The 22,234-nt window shown below is 40.6% G+C and overlaps 1 protein-coding gene across 1 annotated transcript; it reads left to right on the top strand.

The window, feature by feature from the left end:
• The first annotated feature begins 525 nt into the window (after positions 1-525).
• LOC111952597 (ubiquitin-conjugating enzyme E2 N) lies at positions 526-21,672 on the top strand. The gene is made up of 4 exons (XM_023971438.2): positions 526-634; positions 13,636-13,882; positions 20,279-20,419; positions 20,947-21,672. The coding sequence occupies exons 1-4, from the start codon at positions 605-607 to the stop codon at positions 20,991-20,993; spliced, it is 465 nt and encodes a 154-aa protein (XP_023827206.1). The 5' UTR covers positions 526-604; the 3' UTR covers positions 20,994-21,672.
• Positions 21,673-22,234: the final 562 nt, after the last annotated feature.

Raw genomic sequence — 22,234 nt, 5'->3', positions numbered from 1 at the left:
GTTTTAGGCTGGGTTTCTGTATAGCACTTTGTGACATCGGCTGATGTAAAAAGGGCTTTTTAAATACATTTGATTGATTGATTGATTGGTTGTAAATTATAGAGCACCACATGCACAATGCATTGGTCATATCATAGGCCTCTCAGAAATAGATGTACAAAATAATTGTGAAACCCATGTAGGCCAGACATTTTGAAAATTAAAATTAAATCATATAGCCCTTTCGATTGCCACCTTACCAAGAAATTATTAACATTTTGAAATTGATCAAGGGACAGTGTGCCTGTGTGATGGATCCAAAGCCTACCTATGTCTATTTCACAGCAACAGTAAGACTAACATGAAACGAAATTAATCACAGATGTTTACACAAACATCACTGACTTTGAGATGGGGATATGTCCAATCAATCACTGTCACGTATCATACCCATTGACCATAATAAAAGTACATTTTCCAAACTAGCTACATTTATTTACGTTACACTTCAGGATGGTCCCATGACGCAAAATGAGCAGAACACCGGAAGAGGTGTGTGCGCGCCTTTCGCTGTCAATGCAAACGAAAGAGAAGAGTCACAGCTAAACCCCTCATTAAAAACAAGATGGCAGGACTGCCCCGTAGGATCATTAAGGTAACTATTCAGTGCTTTACGAATTACACATACTATTGTTGTTGTCTATGACAGATTCATGATGTCCTAGCTAACTAATCCTAAAATGCTCCACACTGTTCGTAATTGACTTAGCTTGCATTTGCCGCAGCTGCGAAGTTACTTCCGTTTCGACCCTGTTCCTAATAAACGGAATAAAGGTGGGTTAAAAATACACCCACGCCTGTAAAAGATGGCAAAGAAATGTGGCTTTTGTGTGGTTGTTTATTCGTTAATACACAGTGAATGTAGCGTACTGACCAGAGTCTGAGAGAGTTTGCAATCAATATAACGTTAGCTTGCTAGCTAGTTATCTTAAACGTTAGCCAGCCAGTCACCCATTCCGCCCTTTCCAAATAGCTAGCTAACACTATAGCTAGCAAACACTATAACTAGCAAACTCTATAGCTAGCCGTACATGTGTGTTGCAATGAATGCACAACCAGACAGCCTACTCCCGTAACTGTGCCACAATATAAACGGTTGCAATCTTTACTTTGGGCTAAATTGCTCATTAGTATAAAGATACTTAGTCCTTAAGTATTAAAGGGTCAATTTAGCAGGCTATTGAGTTAGCATTTAGAACGTTACCATTGTGTGACAAATATTTCCCGTTAGGCCTCTGTTGCGAAGTTAGTTAGCTACCGTAAGTGATGATATAGGCAGAGGTCAGGGCATTAGCGGGATCTCAGTGTTATGATCTTAATTGAAATGGACGGTACGATTCCCCTTACCAGTCATCACTTCAAATAAAAGTTTATTGGTCTCGTACACAGACAGATTTGCAGGTGTTATTGCAGGTGCAATTCTTAGCTATGTAGGGTAAGTTAATTTGAATTCAGTCACTTTTTGACAGCAAGCTCTTATTTTCGTACAAAAGGTCCCTTTCTGAGCTTCTACAATGGGCAAATATGTGTGGGAGGTTTCGTTCAAATCRAAAGGGGTGTTGTCAAAAAGTGTAAATTGTGTAGATACTCTTTGAAGAAAACCAACTCATCCAAGCCCCATGTCTCTCTCATAAGCTGTTCAAATGTTATTGGAGTTTTTACCCTTGTACAATGGCCAAAATTAGGGTGACTAAATCAGTGGAGGCCAGAGAGAAAAGTGGTCAAAAATAAGTAAAATTGCACAGCAGTGTGTCAACTAGGCTTGATTCTGTGCCAGAATGAAGGCTACCTGAGCGGTTCACTTTCTAGTTGAACTCATCTTCTCGAATCTGCAGGACATTAAACAATATAGAGGTAAGATAGATATCGATTTTGAGACATGACATGTAGTATTTTCATATTTTAGTATACACTTTTCATATTAATGCATACGTTTAATTCAAATTGTGTCATGCTAATTTTGCTTTTTGTTACATGTGGTAACAACTTTGAAAACGACCACCACAACATGTAAAATCCTTAAGTTACTGCGAGAAAGCTATTAGATTACGAAATTCTACTTTTTGGATATACTGGTAATGAAATGTTAAAGACCGCTCGGAACAATACAGAATAAGCATATTTGTCTACATATAATGTATTTTATAAATTTCATCACCAAAGCATGTTTTCACTTACTCTGGGCAGAGTGGGTGGAAACCCTAAAAAGTAATTGAATTCACATGGATTTACCCACTAGCTAGCTCCAACACTGCAGTAGAATGTCTTGCAAATACAATACCATTACACAAATAATCAGAACAACAAATCAAGAAATGACTGAACTGGTCAAATGAACAATCCAGAGTAGATATATTATAGTGAGCATGAGTCAGAATCCAGAATATTAATATGTGGTGTATATAGACATTAGACAGTATATCATTACGAAASATCTGATTAGAAAGATAGCTAGCTCGTCATGTCACACCACAGCTGTCAGGGCTATAGGCCAAGACACAGCAAATATTTTAGTTTAGCTAGCTATGCTGACACGAGAAGTGGGACATCAATAGTTAATTTAATTTGACATACACATGAGTAAGGGATTAGGCCTAGATGCACCAGTATACTAGAGGTTCCTTACTTCCAGCATGTTCCCAGTGCATTTGGAGAAATTGTCACACAGCAATTGTCACTCCTGAAGCTAGTGTAGCATAAAGATCAGGTCAGGAGAGAGTTGTAAGATTGGTGCAGAGGTGAACATCATACTATTAGTTATATACAGTGAGCTTAAGCTATTGTACTATCACTTTGTGTGTTTAGAATTATTGTTTTGTTCTCACTCACTAGCCTAGTTGTTCTCCGGTCTCTCCTTCCAGGCTAGGCAGTTTGTTTGCATGGGTTGACTGTCTTCACTCATTCACAGATCAATGAAGTCATGACTGTCTCTACCCAGCATCTGTTCGGTCTGTGGACCACAGCGCCTTGTTTTCATTATCCCCTGTCAAGTTGATGGCTCTCTGTGCTGAAACAGTCTAGGCTACATTGTGGATTCAAGAATGCCTTGTAGCTAGTATATTAAACTATAAAACAGTTGTTACTAGTTGGCCTCTATCCTACAATTCGTTTCAACTTTCTAATCTCGAGCACCTCCAAAAACATTGTGCCCCACATAGGGAATGCTGGGCTGTGCTTCGTATTCCCAAGTTCATGTCCTCTGTCATTGGTAGTTGTCATTGAATCAATGCTATTATGCTAACAGAGAAAGGGACATTCACACAGGTGGTGAAAGGGGTTGAGTAAGAGGGGGAACACTTATGATGGTAACATTGGTTGGAAAAGATGGGAGGGCTGGGAAGTTCTGGGAACTGTTCTCAGTGAGCTTGGCCCCCTGAGCCCCTGTGAGTGTGCTACTGGTCCGGGAGCGCCTCTTGTCTGTGTTTGGACTGTGTGTTTTTGTCTGTGGGTTATCTGAAACATTTTAGGAATCTCGCTCGGAGGTGCATTCAGGAAAAAGAAAAAACAGCAGCATGTACAGTGGTTGATGATATTCCACTCTTTTTGTTCTTCTTTGTTGTCTTTCTCTCAACGCTATCTGTAGCTTTAGGGCAATACCACTGTAATGGAATTACGCTTTGACTAAGTTTTTTTTACCTTAAAATCTATGTCAAACAAAAAACATTGATTTCAAAGTTTAACAAACCATACAACTCCATGCACAAGAACTACTTTAAAAAATGTCCACGGGAAAAAATTACAAAGACTAATTTAGTGGAAGAACTTTGCCGTTACATACTTAGGTAACGGAATTACATTAAAATCTCCCTCAAGGATTTATGTTATAAGGTTTTGCAAAACCTCTTAAATATCTGCTCCAAATTAAGATTCAAAGATGTCTGCAGAAAGAATGGGGTGTCAGCTACAGTGCATTGCAAAAGTATTCATTCCCTTGGCGTTTTTCCTATTTTGTTGCATTACAACCTGTAATTTATTTGGATTTCATSTGATGGGCATTCACAAAATAGTCAAAATTGGTCAAGTGAAATGAAAACTGAAGAGGTGCATACATATGTATTCACCCTTTTGCTATGAAGACCCTAAATAAGATCTGTTGCAACCAATTACCTTCAGAAGTCACCTAATTAAAGTCCTCCTGTGTGCAATTGAAGTTTCACATGATCTCAATGTATATATMCACCTGTTCCAAAAGGCCCCAGAGTCTGCAACACCAGTAAGCAAGGGGCACAACCAAGCAAGCGGCACCATGAAGAACAAGGTCGTCTCCAAACAGGTCACGGACAAAGTCCTGGAGAAGTACAGATCAGGGTTGGGTTATTAAAAAATATCAGAAACTTTGAACATCCCACTGAGCACCATTTAAATTCATTATTAAAAAATGGAAAGAATATGGCACCACAACAAACCTGCCAAGAGAGGGCCGCCCACCAAAACTCACATACCAGGCAAGGAGGGCATTAATCAGAGAGGCAACAAAGAGACCAAAGATCATCTTGAAGGAGCYKCAAAGCTCCACAGCGGAGACTGGAGTATCTGTCCATAGGACCACTTTAAGAATGGACAAAAATCCCAGTGGCTAGATGTGCCAAGCTTATAGAGACATACCCCAAGAGACTTGCAGTTGTAATTGCTGCAGAAGGTGGCTCTACAAAGTATTTACTTCGGAGGGGTGAATAGTTATGCACGCTCAAGTTCATTTTTTTGTCTTATTTCTTGTTTGTTACACAACAAAAAATATTTTGCATCTGCAAAGTGGTTGTGTAAATCAAATGATACAAATCCACAAAAAAAATCTATTTTAATTCCAGGTTGTAAGGCAACAAAATAGGAAAAATGMCAAGGGGGGTGAATACTTTCGCAAGCCACTGTATGAGGTCAAAGGAAATGGAAGGACTAACAGTACAGATGGATAGCAATAAAAACTGTACCATAGAGGCTCAGAATAAGTTAGAGGAAAAAGAAATGGAGGAACGTATTCAAAAAAGATCAAGAGTAATATATTATAATATGAATATGAAGATAAAATGCAATTATTTTTTAATCATGGAAATGCTATGAAAAATAATTAACTGAAGCTTGTTACAAATGACGGAGTCACCCATGATTCACCAAACAGTATTTTGAAAGAGTAAGTAAAGTACTTAAGGCATATGTTTTTGTTTGTCTCCATCTCCATTATCCAAAGCTAATTGTATGTATTTTTTTTCTATTAATAATGTAAAATTAACATCTGTACAGAAAGACTCATGGAAGGCCAAATTACAGAGGAGGAACTTATTGATGCAATTAAAGCCTTTAAGTCTGGGAAAACTCCAGGGCTGGATTGCATACCAGTGGAGGTATACCAAATATTTTTTTATATACTCAGAGGACCATTATTAGCATGTTTAAACCACTCCTATATAAATGGTAGTTTATCATACACACAACAAGAAGGTCTGATTTCATTATAACTGAAACAGGATCCAAGTGGTAAATATAAAGATCCAGTCCATTTACAAAATTGGAGGCCTCTTACACTGTTGTGATACAAAAATTCTAGCAAAATGCTTAACGCATAGAATTAAAAAGGTATTGTCGGACATTATTAATCCTAATCAGACAGGTTTTTTACATGGACGATACAWTGGAGATATAAGGCAAGTACTGGAAACAATAGAACAATATGAAAAACTGGGAAACCAGGCCTGGTATTCATAGCTGACTTTGAAAAGGCCTTTGATAAAGTATGACTGGAGTTTATATATAAATGCCTGGAATATTTACATTTTGGAGAATCTCTTATGAAATGGGTTAAAGTTATATGTATAGTAACTAGGGACGCACCAATATGACATTTTTGTTCGATATCTGATATTTTCCTTGCCAAAAAAACAACACCAATGTTTAATATTGGTGGCCTTTTTACAGCATTCTAGTATAGTTAACACACACACACACACGGACGCAGCGGTCTAAGGCAATGCATCTCAGTGCAAGAGGCGTCACTACAGTCCTTGGATCGAATCCAGGTTCTGTCACATCCGGCCTTGATTGGGAGTCCCATAGGGCGATGCACATTTTGCCGGGTTTGGCCGTCATTGTAAATAAGAAATTGTTCTTAACTTCTTATGGTTGCAATCCCGTTAACGGGATGATATGACAACAGCCAGTGAAAGTGCAGGGCGCCAAATTCAAACAACAGAAATCTCATGATTAAAATTCCTCAAACATACATGTATCTTATACCATTTTAAAGGTAATCTTGTTGTTAATCCCACCAMAGTGTCYGATTTCAAATAGGCTTTTCAGCGAAAGCACCACAAACGATTATGTTAGGTCACCGCACAATCACAGAAAAACAGTCATTTTTCCAGCCAAAGACAGGAGTCACAAAAAGCAGAAAGAGATAAAATGTATCACTAACCTTTGATGATCTTCATCAGATGACACTCATAGGACTTCATGTTACACAATACATATGTTTTGTTCGAAAAAGCTCATATTTATATCCATCAATAATCTGAGAACAGCGTTCAGCCACAAAAGGAAGCCATACCCACCAAATTGTGCAGTCAACAAAACTCATAAAAAGCATTACAAATCTTCACTTACCTTTGATCTTCGTCGGAATGCACTCCCAGGACTCCCACTTCCACAAGAAATGTTCGTTTTGTTCGGTAATGTCCATAATTTATGTCCAAATAGCTATTTTTGTTAGTGTGTTTGGTAAACAAATCCAAAGTCAGAAAGCGCGTTCACTAAAAGCTGACGAAATGTCAAAAAGTTCCGTAACAGTCAGTAGAAACATGTCAAACGATGTATTGAATCAATCTTTAGAATGTTTTTAACATAAATCTTCAGTAACGTTCCAACCGGAGAATTACATTGACTTCAGATGTGCGATGGAACAGAGCTCCCTCTCATGTGAACGCGCATGGTCAGAGCATGGCCAGGTCATGGTAGACCTGACTATTTCCTGTCTCCTTTGGCCCCACTACACAGTAGAGGCATCAGACAAGGTTCTACAGGCTGTTGACATCTAGTGGAAGCCGTAGCAAGTGCAAACTCATCCATATCCCACTGTGTGTTCTGTAGGGGCTGTGTTGAAAATTGACCAACCTCAGAATTCCCACTTCCTGTTTGGACTTTTTCTCAGGTTTTTGCCTGCCATATGAGTTCTGTTATACTCACAGACATCATTCAAACAGTTTTAGAAACTTCAGAGTGTTTTCTATCCAATACGAATAATAATATGCATATATTAGCAACTGGGACTGAGGAGCAGGCAGTTTACTATGGGCACCTCTGTGCACCTTTCATCCAAGCTACTCAAACTGCCCCTGCAGCCATAAGAAGTGTTAACTGACTTGCCTAGTGAAGTGAAGGTTACACACACACACACACACCACACTGACCAAAAAAGTTATTTTGTTGGCATTTACCTATGTCCCCATTACCAGTAAAACATAATCAAAACCTATATCTTTCACTTACTTGCTGTGCTGTTTCATTGTTCATTTGTTCAGTCTCAACCAGGATTTCATCATACATGTCAAGTAGTGAAATTTCAGCTCTGTCTGTCCGTGGCGCCTCTTCCTTGGTGCGCACTGTCACGTTGTCCGTGTCCATATTTTCCAGCTGTGTATGTAACTTTTCACATAAACCCGGTTTCTGTGGGAGGGGGAAAAATTAAGGAACTTGTCTGTCGGCCCTGCATTGAAGACCAAAATTGGTTAAAGAAAAGTGTGATGAATATAAAAATAAACCACTTTAATTTAAGGACCCAAAAATTTACAGCTGTGCCGTATAGATTGCAAAATAGTTGGCAAGAGTTTTTCGATGTACCGATCCCATGGCACATGGTTTATGAACTGATAAGCAAAACGACGCCAGATTCAAAACTTTGAATTTTTCTAAATTATTATACAAAATTCTTGCAACCAATAGAATGTTATATGGGGGTTACAACCTTCCCAGTTCTGCAGGTTTTGCTGTGAAGAGACTGAATCATTAGATAATTTGTTTTGGTACTGTYCATATGTAGCTTGTTTTTGGTCACAGGTCCAGGAATGGATAAAGAATTGCAACATTTACCTGGAGCTAACGCTGCAGATAGCAATACTGGGTGATTTGAAAAGTCATAGTCAATTGATCAATAATATAATACTTTTAGCAAAAATATTTCTTTAATTTACAATCTGTAGAAAATGAGAATAGAAAGGTTCAGAACTTTTGTGAAGCATCACAGCACAATATATGGCAAATAGAAATCCAATATGGATGGTGTTAAGCGATGGATGGGAGGGGTTGAATGAAACTGAAGTCTGGGACTAATAACAACAAGATAACAAATGTAAAATAYACTGTGTCTGTAAAATGTATGTAAGTTAAGAACGTTTGTGAAACAGCACAGTTAAAAATATATGGCAAATAAAAATCAACCTGGATGGGCATCAGAAATAGATGGGAGAGGTTGAGGGTATTGTATTTTCTACATTGTACAACAATAGTGAAGACATCAAAACTATGAAATAACACATGGAATCATGTAGTAACCAAAAAAGTGTTAAACAAATCCAAATAAATGTTATATTTGATATTCAAAGTAGCCACCATTTGCCTTGATTCTCTCAACCAGCTTGAAGGAGTTCCCACATATGCTGAGCACTTGTTGGCTGCTTTTCCTTCACTCTGCTGTCCAACTCATCCCAAACCATCTCAGTTGGGTTGAGGTCGGGTGATTGTGGAGGCCAGGTCATCTGATGCAGCACTCCATCACTCTCCTTCTTGGTCAAATAGCCCTTACACAGCCTGGAGGTGTGTTTTGGATCATTGTCCTGTTGAAAACCAAATGATAGTCTCACTAAGCGCAAACCAGATGGGAAGGCGAATCGCTGTGGTAGCCATGCTGGTTAAGTGTGCCTTGAATTCTAAATAAATCACAGTGTCACCAGCAAAGCACCATCACACCACCTCCTCCATGCTTCATGGTAGGAACCACACATGCGGAGATAATTTGTTCGCCTACTCTGCTTCTCACAAAGACACAATGGATTGAACCAAAAATCTCAAATTTGGACTCGTCAGACAGATTTCCACTGGTCTATTTGTCCATTGCTCGTGTTTCTTGGCCCAAGCAAGTATCTCTTCTTATTGGTGTCCTTATAGTACCGTTTTTTTTTTGCACTCTCTTCTGAACAGTTTATGTTGAGATGCGTCTTACTTTTATTTGGGCTGCAATCTGAGGTGCAGTTATTTTAATGAATTTGTCCTCTGCAGCAGTGGTAACTCTGGGTCTTCCATTCCTGTGGCGGTCCTCATGAGAGCCAGTTTCATCATAGCGCTTGATGGTTTTTGCGACTGTACTTGAAGAGACTTGTAATTTTACAGATTGACTGACCTTCATGTCGTAAAGTAATGATGGACTGTCGTTTCTCTTTGCTTATTTAAGCTGTTCTTGCAATAATATGGACTTGGTCTTTTACCAAATAGGGCTATCTTCTGTATACCACCCCTACCTTGTCACAACACAACTGATGGGCTCAAACGCATTAAGAAGGAAATAAATTCTACAAATGAACTTTTAACAAGGTACACCTATTAATTGAAATGCATTCCAGGTGACTACCTCATGAAGCTGGTTGAGAGAATGMMAAGAGTGTGCAAAGCTGTCATCAAGGCAAAGGGTGGCTACTGAAGAATCTCAAATATAAAATGTATTTTTATTTAACACTTTTGGTTGCTACATGATTCCATATGTGTTGTTTCATAGTTTTCATGTCTTCACTATTATTCTACTATGTAAAAAAATAAAGAAAAGACCTTGAATGAGTAGGTGTCAACTTTTGACTGGTACTGTAGCTGATATAATGAGAGAGCATGAAAATTAAATTAATCAAATTGGAGATCTTACAACTAGACATCAAGGACATTTTCATTTTTGAGAATACAACACCTGCACATTAGAGACAGAACCCCTTACCCTCTTTATTGCAGGATTGTGATCATCATTGACACTAGTTCAATTTGAATAGTAGTTTAACAATTAAAACATTTTAAACACATCAAAGAATCAACACTTCATCACTTCAAAATGTACAAATAAGTTAACTCGTATGTAGTCTAAACAACAATAGAACATTGAGTAGTAACAAGTACACTATTATTACTGAAGCATCATTTCAGGTGAACAAAAACTCCATACCAGTGGTAGCCAACCTTGCTCCACTGATCCCTATCTACTGGGTGAGCAGACTTCTATTCCAGCCCAGCAATAGCACACTTGATTATCAACTCATTAGACCTGATAAGTTGAATCAGGTGTGTTATTGCTGGGCTGAAACAGAACCCTGCACGTTGAGGACCTCCAGCAGGTTTGGCATGCTCCAATTGTAATAGGTTTATACATTGTGTGTGATTAACTGTATTATTGTATACAATGTTTGCTAACATAGGTAGGCCTACACATATAACCCATGGCATATAGGATATACCCAAGCTTTCTTGGGATATTCATTAGGACTTCTCTTCATCTGCAAACAGGCTGTCGCAGCTTTTCATATCGGAGGAAAGAAAACATCACAATGAAACATGCTTCATTATACAGCACTGTTATATTATGTTGCTAATATCTGTCCTCAAAGTTTTCCCCTCTAGGGACTGGAACTAGAGAATATTTTCATAATGTCCTCCCACAAAGTTACCTGCCCTATCCAGTAGCTAGCCTAGGCAGCCGCATGGTTTCCCAAACTCGGTCCTGGGGCCCCCCTGGGTTCACGTTTTGTTTTTTGCCCTAGCACTACACAGCTTACTCAAATAATAAAAGCTTGAGGATGAGTTGGTTATTTGAATCAGCTGTGTAGTGCTAAGGCAAAAACTAAAACGTGCCCCAGGACCGGGTTTGAGAAACCCTTGCCTAGGCTATCCAGTAGCCTATACGCTCCCTTTACTGACAGCTGGAGCTGCATTTTCACCCTCTTCCATGGCTGTTATCTAATGCATTTGGAGACTATTTTAAATGTACAATGATTACATCAAGATAGCTAGCTGATTACATTTAATTCACTTAGCTAAACAGTGTCAAGTTATCTAGCTAGCTACCAACTTGAGTTAGTCTACAAAGTGGCCTACTATAGCAGGCTAGTTAGCTAATAATAGGTTGAGGGAATTGTCCGTAGAGCTCTGAGACAGGATTGTGTCGAGGCRCAGATCTGGGGAAGGGTACAAAAACATGTCTGCAGCATTGAAGKTCCCCAAGAACACAGTGGCCTCCATCTACAATACCCCATAATGACAAAGCAAAAACAGTTTTGTAGAAATTTCTGCAAACGGAAATATCATATTTACATAAATATTCAGACCCTTTACTCAGTACTTTGTTGACGCAACGTTGGCATTGATCGCAGCCTTGAGTCTCCTTGGGTATGACGCTACAAGCTTGGCACACCTGTATTTGGGGAGGTTCTCTCATTCTTCTCTGCAGATCCTCTCAAGCTCTGTCAGTTTGAATGGGGAGTGTCGCTGCACAGCTATTTTGAGGTCTCTCCGGAGATGTTTGATCGGGTTCAAGTCCGGGCTCTGGCTGGGCCACTCAAGGATATTCAGAGACTTGTCCCGAAGCCACTCCTTTGTTGTCTTGGCTGTGTGCTTAGGGTCGTTGTCCTGTTGGAAGGTGAACCTTCGCACCAGTCCTTGGAACCTGCTCCAGAGCGCTCAAGGATCTTTCTGTACTTTGCTCCGTTCATCTTTCCCTTGATCCTGACTAGTCCCCCAGTCCCTGCCGCTGAAAAACATCCCCACAGCATGATGCCACCACCACCATGCTTCCCCGTAGGGATGGTGCCAGGTTTCCTCCAGACATGACACTTGGCATTCAGGCCAAAGAGTTCAATCTTGGTTTCATCAGACCAAAGACTCTTGTTGTTCATGGTCAGAGTCCTTTGGGTGCCTTTTGGCAATCTTCAAGCGGGCTGTCATGTGCCTTTTACTGAGGAGTGGCTTCCATATGGCCASTCTACCATAAAGGCATGATTGGTGGAGTGCTGCAGAGTTGGTTGTCCTTCAGGAAGTTTGTCCCATCTCCACAGAAGAATTCTGGAGCCATATCAGAGTGACCATCGGGTTCTTGGTCACCTCCCTGACCAAGGCCCTTCTCCCCCGAATGCTCAGTTTGGCCGGGTGGACAGCTCTAGGAAGAGTCTTTGTAGTTTCAAACTTCTATTTTTAAGAATGATGGAGGCCACTGTGTTCTTGGGGACCTTCAATGCTGCAGACATGTTTTTGTACCCTTCCCCAGGTTTTTGCTCTGACATGCACTGTCAACTGTGGGACCTTATATAGACATGTGTGTGCCTTTCCAAATCATGTAACATCAATTGAATTTACAACAGGTGGTAAATCAAGTTGTAGAAACATCTCAAGGATGATCAATGGAAACAGGATGCACGTGAGCTCAATTTCGAGTCTCATAGCAAATGGTCTGAATACATATGTAAAGAAGGTGTTTTATTTTTATACATTTGCAAGAATTTCTAAACGGTTTTTGCTTTGTCATTTTGGGGTATTGTTTGTAGATGGATGAGGGGAAAAATATTTGAGGCATTTTTTAATAAGGCTGTAAGGTAACAAAATGTGGAAAATGTCAAGGGTCTGAATATTTCCCTAATGCACTGTTTTGGTATTTTAGGCTACAATGGGAAAATTAGTAGGCGAGTGAAGAGGAATAGGCCTAGGTCTGTAAAAGTCCATCTTTGTTGCTGCACCTGTCACAGGTGTCACCCTGCCTCTTGCATTACCATAAGGCCGTATCAGATTGCTTATGCTCAGTCATGTTGAGAAGGGTGTGTTTTTCTCCAGGTCACAGCCAGGGCCTAAAATTAACACCCACCACCTGTCGATTTTGTCATTGGCGTGTAAAATGTTTACTTCACCAGCCACGTTGGCAGGGGTCAGGGCTCCACAGTGTGAGCATTTCACTCGTATTTTTTAAATAAAAATAGTCAAGTATGATCACGTTTACAGTAAAATAAATGCTGCACTAGCAGTTTTCAAAGTAGTTCCGCCGTTTTTGTTTCATAGCTGGTAAATTAATCGCACAAAGTCAAACTACGAATCCTATATAGCCTATCCCACCTCGCACTGGAAACACTGCCTGGCTGGTGGCTGTGCGCACTTAAAGAGCTGTGCACTGGTATAAAAGTTGGTCTAATTTACTTGAAACGAAAGTCTACTGAAGTGAGACTTTGTTTCTTGCCTATTTACATTTTGTTCATAAACTAGGTTGTTTTTCTGTTTCTGACAACGCTGCTGCTTGTCAGACTCAATCTCACAGGTAGAAACATGACTCCAGTCGCGCTACCACGGTAACCTCCCGGCCTTAAAGGGGCAGGTGAAGATTTTTGTCTCGTGACATTTTGGTTAAAAGACTCAGGTCACAGAAACATTTATTATTCAATATACCACGTTAGTTCTTACTAGTAATACATATATTGTTTTCAAAACATTACAGAGCATGCGCATCTGGAACAATCGTACAAATGTGCCTGCTGAACAATGGTTACCACCACAAGATTTGCATCTAGGCCTAACTCTGTTTGTATGTCTGTCGTTTGTCAGGAGACTCAGCGCTTGATGGCGGAGCCTGTCCCAGGCATCAAGGCGGAGCCTGACGAAGGTAACGCCCGCTACTTCCATGTGGTCATCGCCGGGCCCCAGGACTCGCCCTTTGAAGGCGGCACGTTTAAACTTGAACTCTTTCTTCCCGAGGAATACCCAATGGCAGCTCCAAAAGTACGCTTTATGACCAAAATATACCACCCCAACGTAGACAAGCTGGGAAGAATATGTCTAGACATATTGAAAGGTAAGGGGTGCTTGACTTGCGTCATTTTACACCGACATGGTAGCCTGACATCCAAACAGATTTTGCTGTTTCACTGTTGTTTCAGTTCAGGTTAAGTTAATCAACAGTGGGCCATTTTACTTGCATATGCAACTAAATACACTGCTCAAAAAAATAAAGGGAACACTTAAACAACACAATGTAACTCCAAGTCAATCACACTTCTGTGAAATCAAACTGTCCACTTAGGAAGCAACACTGATTGACAATAAATTTCACATGCTGTTGTGCAAATGGAATAGACAAAAGGTGGAAATTATAGGCAATTAGCAAGACACCCCCAATAAAGGAGTGATTCTGCAGGTGGTGACCACAGACCACTTCTCAGTTCCTATGCTTCCTGGCTGATGTTTTGGTCACTTTTGAATGCTGGCGGTGCTCTCACTCTAGTGGTAGCATGAGACGGAGTCTACAACCCACACAAGTGGCTCAGGTAGTGCAGCTCATCCAGGATGGCACATCAATGCGAGCTGTGGCAAGAAGGTTTGCTGTGTCTGTCAGCGTAGTGTCCAGAGCATGGAGGCGCTACCAGGAGACAGGCCAGTACATCAGGAGACGTGGAGGAGGCCGTAGGAGGGCAACAACCCAGCAGCAGGACCGCTACCTCCGCCTTTGAGCAGGAGGAGCACTGCCAGATCCCTGCAAAATGACCTCCAGCAGGCCACAAATGTGCACCATAGCTAGCTGGCTATCTAACAAATAAATGTACTGAGTCAGAGCTAACGTAGCTAGCTAATACAGCCTGATACATAAATTCACTTTTTTTTGGGGGGGGGGGTGCAAAAGTATCTTCTAAATAAAAGAGGAATAGGCTAAGCATGAATATGTTAGCTACATGAAGTAGCTAATAGAAAACATTTAATGTAGCCAAAGATTATAGGGTCCCCTAGGAAACACTGACCAATGAGTTCCTACCCTGACCAATGAGTTCCTACCCTATCACAATAACGCCTCCCTGGGTTTTTCATTCTTTATCATGTCTAACAGCACTGTATTCAAAGTGCCTGCTATTATATACTATCTACCTCATTTTCGAACGTTGCTATGGGCACAGTAAAACAACAGGAAGTCAGGGATTTGACTTCCACTTTACTTCCCTACAGAAGCCTGCCGGTGGAAAACTTGCCAGAGTCAATTATTTGAAAGAGTCAATTTTATAGAGTATAAAAGTCAAGTAAATAAGTATGTGATATTTTTATATTTATTTCATTCAAGTTCGCTAACGTTAGCTAGACTTACTAGTAGGCTATTTCTGTTGTGAGGATAACGTTAGTTGTGTTGTGTCAAGAGTTAAGGCCCGGGCCATCCACCAAGCCAATAACTATAAAGGTAACTATAATGAAATACTATATGCTACATAACTATAAAAGCATCCACACTAGAGGAAGGTTTATTGTTCTACAGTCCTACACCTGTCAATCCACTGATCAACGCATCCTTCTGCACGCTGCCTATTAATCAAGTGTTAACACAAGACCATTCATGAGGKCTCTAGCTGGTTCAGACCATTCAGTGCTTTCAGGATGTCACTATGAAAAATTAACACAACTGCAAATAATACTTCAATGTACATGTAGGCCTAATGAAAAATAATCTAGTAACTTGTATTTAAATGTAGCAATTCAACAACAAACGCCATTAAGCCTGCACATCTTTTACAGCATGTCATTGCTTCGTTGCAAGTGATTTCAATTTTTCTAATGGTTGTCAGTTCCTTTGGGTCTTTGTTTTCACTGTGCTCATCTCTGTATGTCCTGTGCAACTATTTGTAATGCATCAGTGCAATAATTATCGTAACTGGCCAAAAGTGATCACACCAATGCACTTTTTCTCCTCGACTAGCGTATTCTATGCTGTAGGCCTGTTATACATTCAGCAATTAGCAAGCCTGCCTCATTCCCCGAATAGGCAATTAGGCCTAGTATAAAAAATATCTAAATAAATGTCCTATAGGTTTTGTAGCCTATAGCTTTTCCTGAGATTTCACGAGAAGAGGAATGCCTATTGCGGAGAGGCTTGCGTAGCCTATAGCCTGTTGGCCTGGGAGCAGCTGGAAGAGAGAGCCTAGTGATGTGTAGCCGAAGTAAGAAGCTAAATATTTGCCAGACATTAGACCATTCATTAGCTAAATATTAAGGCTAAAGGCTTAATATTTACCTGTCAAAGTCCAAGAAATGGCAGTGAAATTGCGGTGATGTAGGCACATTTGAATAACTGCTCACACATCCTGTTTTGTTTCATGCCGAAATAACTACAGTGCCTTGCAAAAGTATTCACCTCCCGTGGCGTTTTTCCTATTAAGTTGCATTTCAACCTGTAATTTAAATGGATTTTTATCTGGATTTCATGTAATAGACATACACAAAATAGTCCAAATTGGTGATTTTGTTGTTTCAAAWTTWAAAAAAAAAAMAACACTTTTTGCTATGAAGCCCCTAAATAAGATCTAGTGCAACCAATTACCTTCAAAGTCACATAATTAGTTAGATTGCACACAGGTGGACTTTATTTAAGTGTCACATGATCTCAGTATATATACACCTGTTCTGAAAGCCCCCACAGTCTGCAACACCACTAAGCAAGAGGCACCACCAAGTAAGCGGCACCATGAAGACCAAGGAGCTCTCCAAACAGATCAGGGACAAAGTTGTGGAGAAGTACAGCTCAGGGTTGGGTTATAAAATAATATCAGAAACGTTGAACATCCCACGGAGCACCATTTAAATCCATTATTCAAAAATTGAAAGAATATGGCACCACAACAAACCTACCAAGAGAGGGCCGCCCACCAAAACTCATGCACCAGGCAAGGAGGGCATTAATTAGCGAGGCAACAAAGAGACCAAAGATAATCTTGAAGGAGCTGCAAAGCTCCACTGCGGAGATTGGAGTATCTGTCCATAGGACAGCTTTAAGCCGTACACTCCACAGAGCTGGGCTTTACGGCAGGGTGGCCAGAAAAAAAGCCATTGCTTAAAGAAAAAAAGAAGCGAACACGTTTGGTGTTTGCCAAAAGGCATGTGGGAGACTCCCCAAACATACGGAAGAAGGTACTCTGGTCAGATGAGACAAAAATTTAGCTTTTTGGCCATCAAGGAAAACGCTATGTCTGGCGCAAACCCAACACCTCTCATCACTCTCGAGAACACAGCATCATGCTGTGGGGATGTTTTTCATCGGCAGGGGTGGGAAACTGGTCAGACTTGAWGGAATGATGGATGGTGCTAAATACAGGGAAATAATTGAGGGAAACCTGTTTCAGTCTTCTGGAGATTTGAGACTGATGGAGGTTCACCTTCTAGCAGGACAATGACCCTAAGCATACTGCTAAAGCAACACTCGAGTGGTTTAAGGGGAAACATAAATGTCTTGGAATGGCCTAGTCAAAGCCCAGACCTCAATCCAATTGAGAATCTGTGTTATGACTTAAAGATTGCTGTACACCAGTGGAACCCATCCGACTTGAAGGAGCTGGAGCAGTTTTGCCTTGAAGAATGGGATAAAATCCCAGTGGCTAGATGTGCCAAGCTTATGGAGACATGCCCCAAGAGACTTGCAGATGTAATTGCTGCAAAAGGTGGCTCTGCAAAGTATTGACTTTGGGCAGGGGGTGAATAGTTATGCATGCTCAAGTTTTTTTTCTTCTTATTTCTTGTTTGCTTCACAATAAAAAATATTTTACATCTTCAAAGTGGTAGTCATGTTGTGTAAATCAAATGATACAAACCCCCCAAAAATCAATTTTAATTCCAGGTTGTAAAGCAACATAATAGGAAAAATGCCAAGGGGTGTCAATACTTTCGCAAGCCACACTACATAGGCCAACAGCCTAGGCCTGGTTATGCAACCATTTGGATCAGTTTGGGTCTATTCTCGACAGTTTGGAAGGACCAGATAGGTACATTGGCAGACCACTCATATGGTATAGGCAGGATCAGGATGTGGCCTATTAAGATAGACCTACTATAGGAAAATATGGGCTTTTCCTTCCAACTGCCCGCCCATTAATTCTATAGCCTATGTTACATTCAGCAAGCAAGAGCAAGCGTGCATCTGTCCTCCAATAGGCTATTAATAGGCTAAAGAAAATATGTCTAAGTGTCCAACAAGCTTTTTGTAGTCTGTCTTTTCCTGGGAATCCACAAGATTTAAAAGGAATAGCTGTGGCAGCGGAGAGGCCACTTGCGTAACAGAACAATGAAGACAGACTGGCTCGAGATTAAGCCGATGTTGACCACACCGCTCGCGTTACGTGCACGAGCGTTGGAAAATAAATGTACATGTTATTCAATCATTGCATCCAAACTGCTTGCGCGGGTCAATGAGCGTCTGCCTAGCCAGGCGCTAAAACGAGCATCTGTGTAGCCAGGCGCTAAAAACTTGGTTCCAATTTGTGACGCGCTGCAGGTCCCGCCTCTCCCATCTCCTCATTGGTTTTTAGGAGCATATACCCACGTGGGTGATTGAAAAATGAACTGAGATCCACACTCCAGTCCAGTTGGTGGTGGTAATGCACCTTAAAGTTGGTTGCCAACCGGCATGTAAAGTCCAAAGAAGACTGAAGGAGGAGAGATTACTAGAAACAAACTCTGTTTACTCTTTTTATCTGTGGATTAATTGTCAAAGTAGAGGAACTTGTGCATTTCAGGTAAAATAACAACCCAATGTTTATATCCCAGGACAAATTAGCTAGCAACAGCAACCTAGCTAGCTAAATTGCCATGAATGTTTAATGCTTTTCGACCTGTCCCCAAATTAATATAGTTGGTTTAGAGTTCGATTTGATATTTCAACCTGAGTGTCCTGATCGTGTCTGGTGTGGATGAACAAAATCATACATGCACACGATGGCAGACGCATGCACGCGCCCGGTCTAGTCAGCATGTAAGAGCCAATTTATGCATGATCCGAAAATGTGGTCAGAGGCGCCAGATGGAGGTTGTGACTCAATTGCGGAGACAGTCAGAGGCCAAATTGAGGTCTGTACCGCATTGTCGTGCGCCTCTCAAATTTTGTAACAATGCAGAGGGCTCCGTATAGCTCTGCATTGACATGATTGGTTGATGGTAGGTGAGGGCGGGAGGTCCTGTATTAACACAATCTGACTTCCTTGACAACTTCCTTTCCCAATAGCACTGCGCTGCTCGGAGAAGCGCAAGAAGTATGAATGCCCAGAATTTTGCAGAGGCCGTATCACCATAAATGCTGCACGACCAATGCAGATGTCGGATTGACCATGCAGCACCTTTAAGTTAGACGCGTATGCATATTAGCGTATAATTCATAAACTCAATCTTAGGCTTAATACTGCAGTGAATATGTAATTAATTTACACAGCAAAATAAAAAAGTTGATCAGACAACGAAGTCATAGGTATATTAGGTTTTTATTTGTATTTTTTCATTTTTTTCTCAATCTGCAATCTGTTTAGCCTAAAAGTCCAGGCACATTAGCAGGACAGTAATATGGTGTATTTTGTCATGATGTATCAGCTAATTTCTTGTGGCGTGCATATGAATTATGATAATGCGGGAGCAGGGAGGAAGTTGTGTCCATAGTTTCCGCTTTTGGCTTACGTGTTTTAAGTGTTTAAAAAAGTGAGGTGGATAAAATTATAATAACTATTCTATTTCCATCATTTCAACAGTTCACCCAAGTGTGTTGATCAAAGTTAAATTACAACTGCAGTATTTTGTTAAAAATAACACCTMGATTTTTTATTTTTTTTCAACTAGTGCAGCCCTACGTGGCAGTGTGGAAAGGATCTCAAATGAGTGCAGAATGGAGAAAGACCCATTTCGAAATTGCTTAGAATGTATGTGTTGCCACTCTAGGGTCATGCACAACTTACAAAGCACATTTTGAACTTGTATTATTCAAAAACATCAAATAGCATCAACATTTAGAAAAATATTGTGAAATGAAATTTTGGCCTTATCGCTCAGCCCTAACAGATACAGGGGAGATGAGATGTCTTTAACTGTCTGTCACACCGCTGCAGCTTCTCTGTATGTCTGTCATACACATCAGTGAGTTCAGTCTCGTTAGTGGGACAGGCCTGGGACTTGTTTCCTGCCATATACCCACTGCATTAGAATCATGTTTGGCMTGCGAGCGCTATGAGGGATTTTCCTTTTTAATCTCGCCCAAAAGATCAAGGGCCTCTCAGATTCAACTTTTGACCTCCCACTCAAGCTGCATATCCCCATTGCTGTGACATGCCCCATCCCTCAAAATGGATACATAGCTCAAACTTCTCTTCCTCCCTCTATCCCCTTTTTCTCCTCCCTTCATCCCTCACTTTCTCCCCCTCCTCATTTATACTTTTTTGTTTTCTTATAAAATCTCCTTTCACAGATAAATGGTCTCCAGCCTTACAGATCCGCACAGTCCTGCTATCAATCCAGGCATTACTAAGCGCTCCTAACCCTGATGATCCTCTAGCGAATGACGTTGCGGAGCAATGGAAATCCAATGAAGCTCAAGCCATAGAGACAGGTGAGTCTTGATGAAGCCCGGCTGTGAGCAGTGAACTCCTCCAAAGTGCACTCCTACTCACTCACCACACCCACTTGCCTGGGTCATGTTTTTTTTGTGGCACACAACAGAAAGGGGAAATTAACTTTTATTTTTAGACAAGTCCAGGTCTTTTCTCCCTGTTTCAGTCCATGTTCTTGTGTGTTTGGTGCCCAGTGAACAAAAACTTGTTCAAATTTTACACAGTAGCTCAGTTTCTCAATGCAGCCTACCGTTCAGCCAATCAAACACTGATTAATATTGGTGCTGATGCTCAATCTTACTGGTAACTTTAGATTCTACACCTTATGAACTCATGACTTCTTTTGATATAATCATTTAATTTGTATATTGTGGTTTTTTTACCCTGTGGCCTATCCTGCAAAGCAAGTACACATGTGATGAAGTTACAACTTGAAGCCTCAAGGATTCTACCAAAAGACTAATAAATAACTGACTCACGACACTTGCTTTCTGAGCTCATCTCTCTCCCTTATTTTGTGTTGCAGCCCGGACATGGACCAGGCTTTACGCTCAGAACAACATAGAAGTGTAGAAAAGGTGAAAAAAGCGGAGAGAAACCAAGCGGGAAGTCAGTGTGAACACACATTCCTCATCTTCTGCCAAGACCACCTCTTCTTTCTAATTCATGTGCATTTAAAGGACACCATATTGGAGGGGGGAAAAAATATAATTAAAAAAACACATTTAAGGAATATTTTTAAAAAAGCTAAAAAAAGACCAGTGAATTTGATATAAATGATCATAAGAGAAATTGAAAAGCCTTACTTGTCGTCTTTCGTGCTTTGTCATAATTCAGTACTGTTCAGATGCATCGGCAGATCTGACTCACCACCTGGTTCTTTTTCCATTCATTTTGGAGGAAACCAGCAACATCCGCTTTAATGAGCTTCGTACAAAAAAAAGATATTTAAAAAATAAGTGTATCCCATGTTTGTTTCGTGGGGGAGGGTAAGATTTATTGTCCAAGATTGCCTAACTTTTTACTTTTCTTTTAACTTTGTTGTCGCTCGTGATGCTGGTTGTTTATTGAAAGCAGCTGATTAGCCCCAGGTAGACACACCCTTTGAGACAGACTATGGATGGACTCATTCCTCTGTAGAAGGCCTACTAGCAAAACGACAACCTAGCTCCTGCTAAACCACATCTCTGACTTGAACATTAAATACAAGTAACAATATAATGACTAAATAATTCATCTGAGCCTGCCCATCATCACGTTTAACTGTTGCAACCGCTGTCGATGTAGAGACCCTAACGTAGGCTTGGAACCTTTGTGTGGGAGAGCGGTAGGGATGGCGGGGACAGGAATTCCATAATTTTCTATAGTTTTAGGAATATATTTTATTCTCATGTTTTATTTGAATGTTTTCCTGACATCAGCCTACTACAGTGGGGGCTGGTGGGAGGAGCTATAGGAGGACAGTATCATTGGAATGTATCAAACATATGTAAACCATGTCTCTACTACTACTGACTCTGGCTACATGGCTCTTTTAGCTTCTTGTTCTTCCTGTTTGTCACAATCTAATGTTACAAGACACAACAGTTGACTTCCTCCCCATGGCATTTATTTCAGAAATAATAAGGGAGGGGTGCATTGGAGTTGTCAGTTCGGCAGTGTGTGCTGAGGGGAATTGTGTGGGGAGGTAGAAGGGAGATTGGGGGTAAGGGAATGAATGAATGGGTGGGTAGGGGAATGGGGGAGATCACTGAACAATATTTGTCAATATTTGTTTTTGGTTTGAAAAGTCTTTATTCAGTTCTCTGTATATT

The sequence above is a fragment of the Salvelinus sp. IW2-2015 genome, linkage group LG26 (assembly GCF_002910315.2).
Source record: "Salvelinus sp. IW2-2015 linkage group LG26, ASM291031v2, whole genome shotgun sequence".
NCBI classification, from domain to species: domain Eukaryota; kingdom Metazoa; phylum Chordata; class Actinopteri; order Salmoniformes; family Salmonidae; genus Salvelinus; species Salvelinus sp. IW2-2015.
This window is presented reverse-complemented; position numbering and strand designations above follow the sequence as displayed.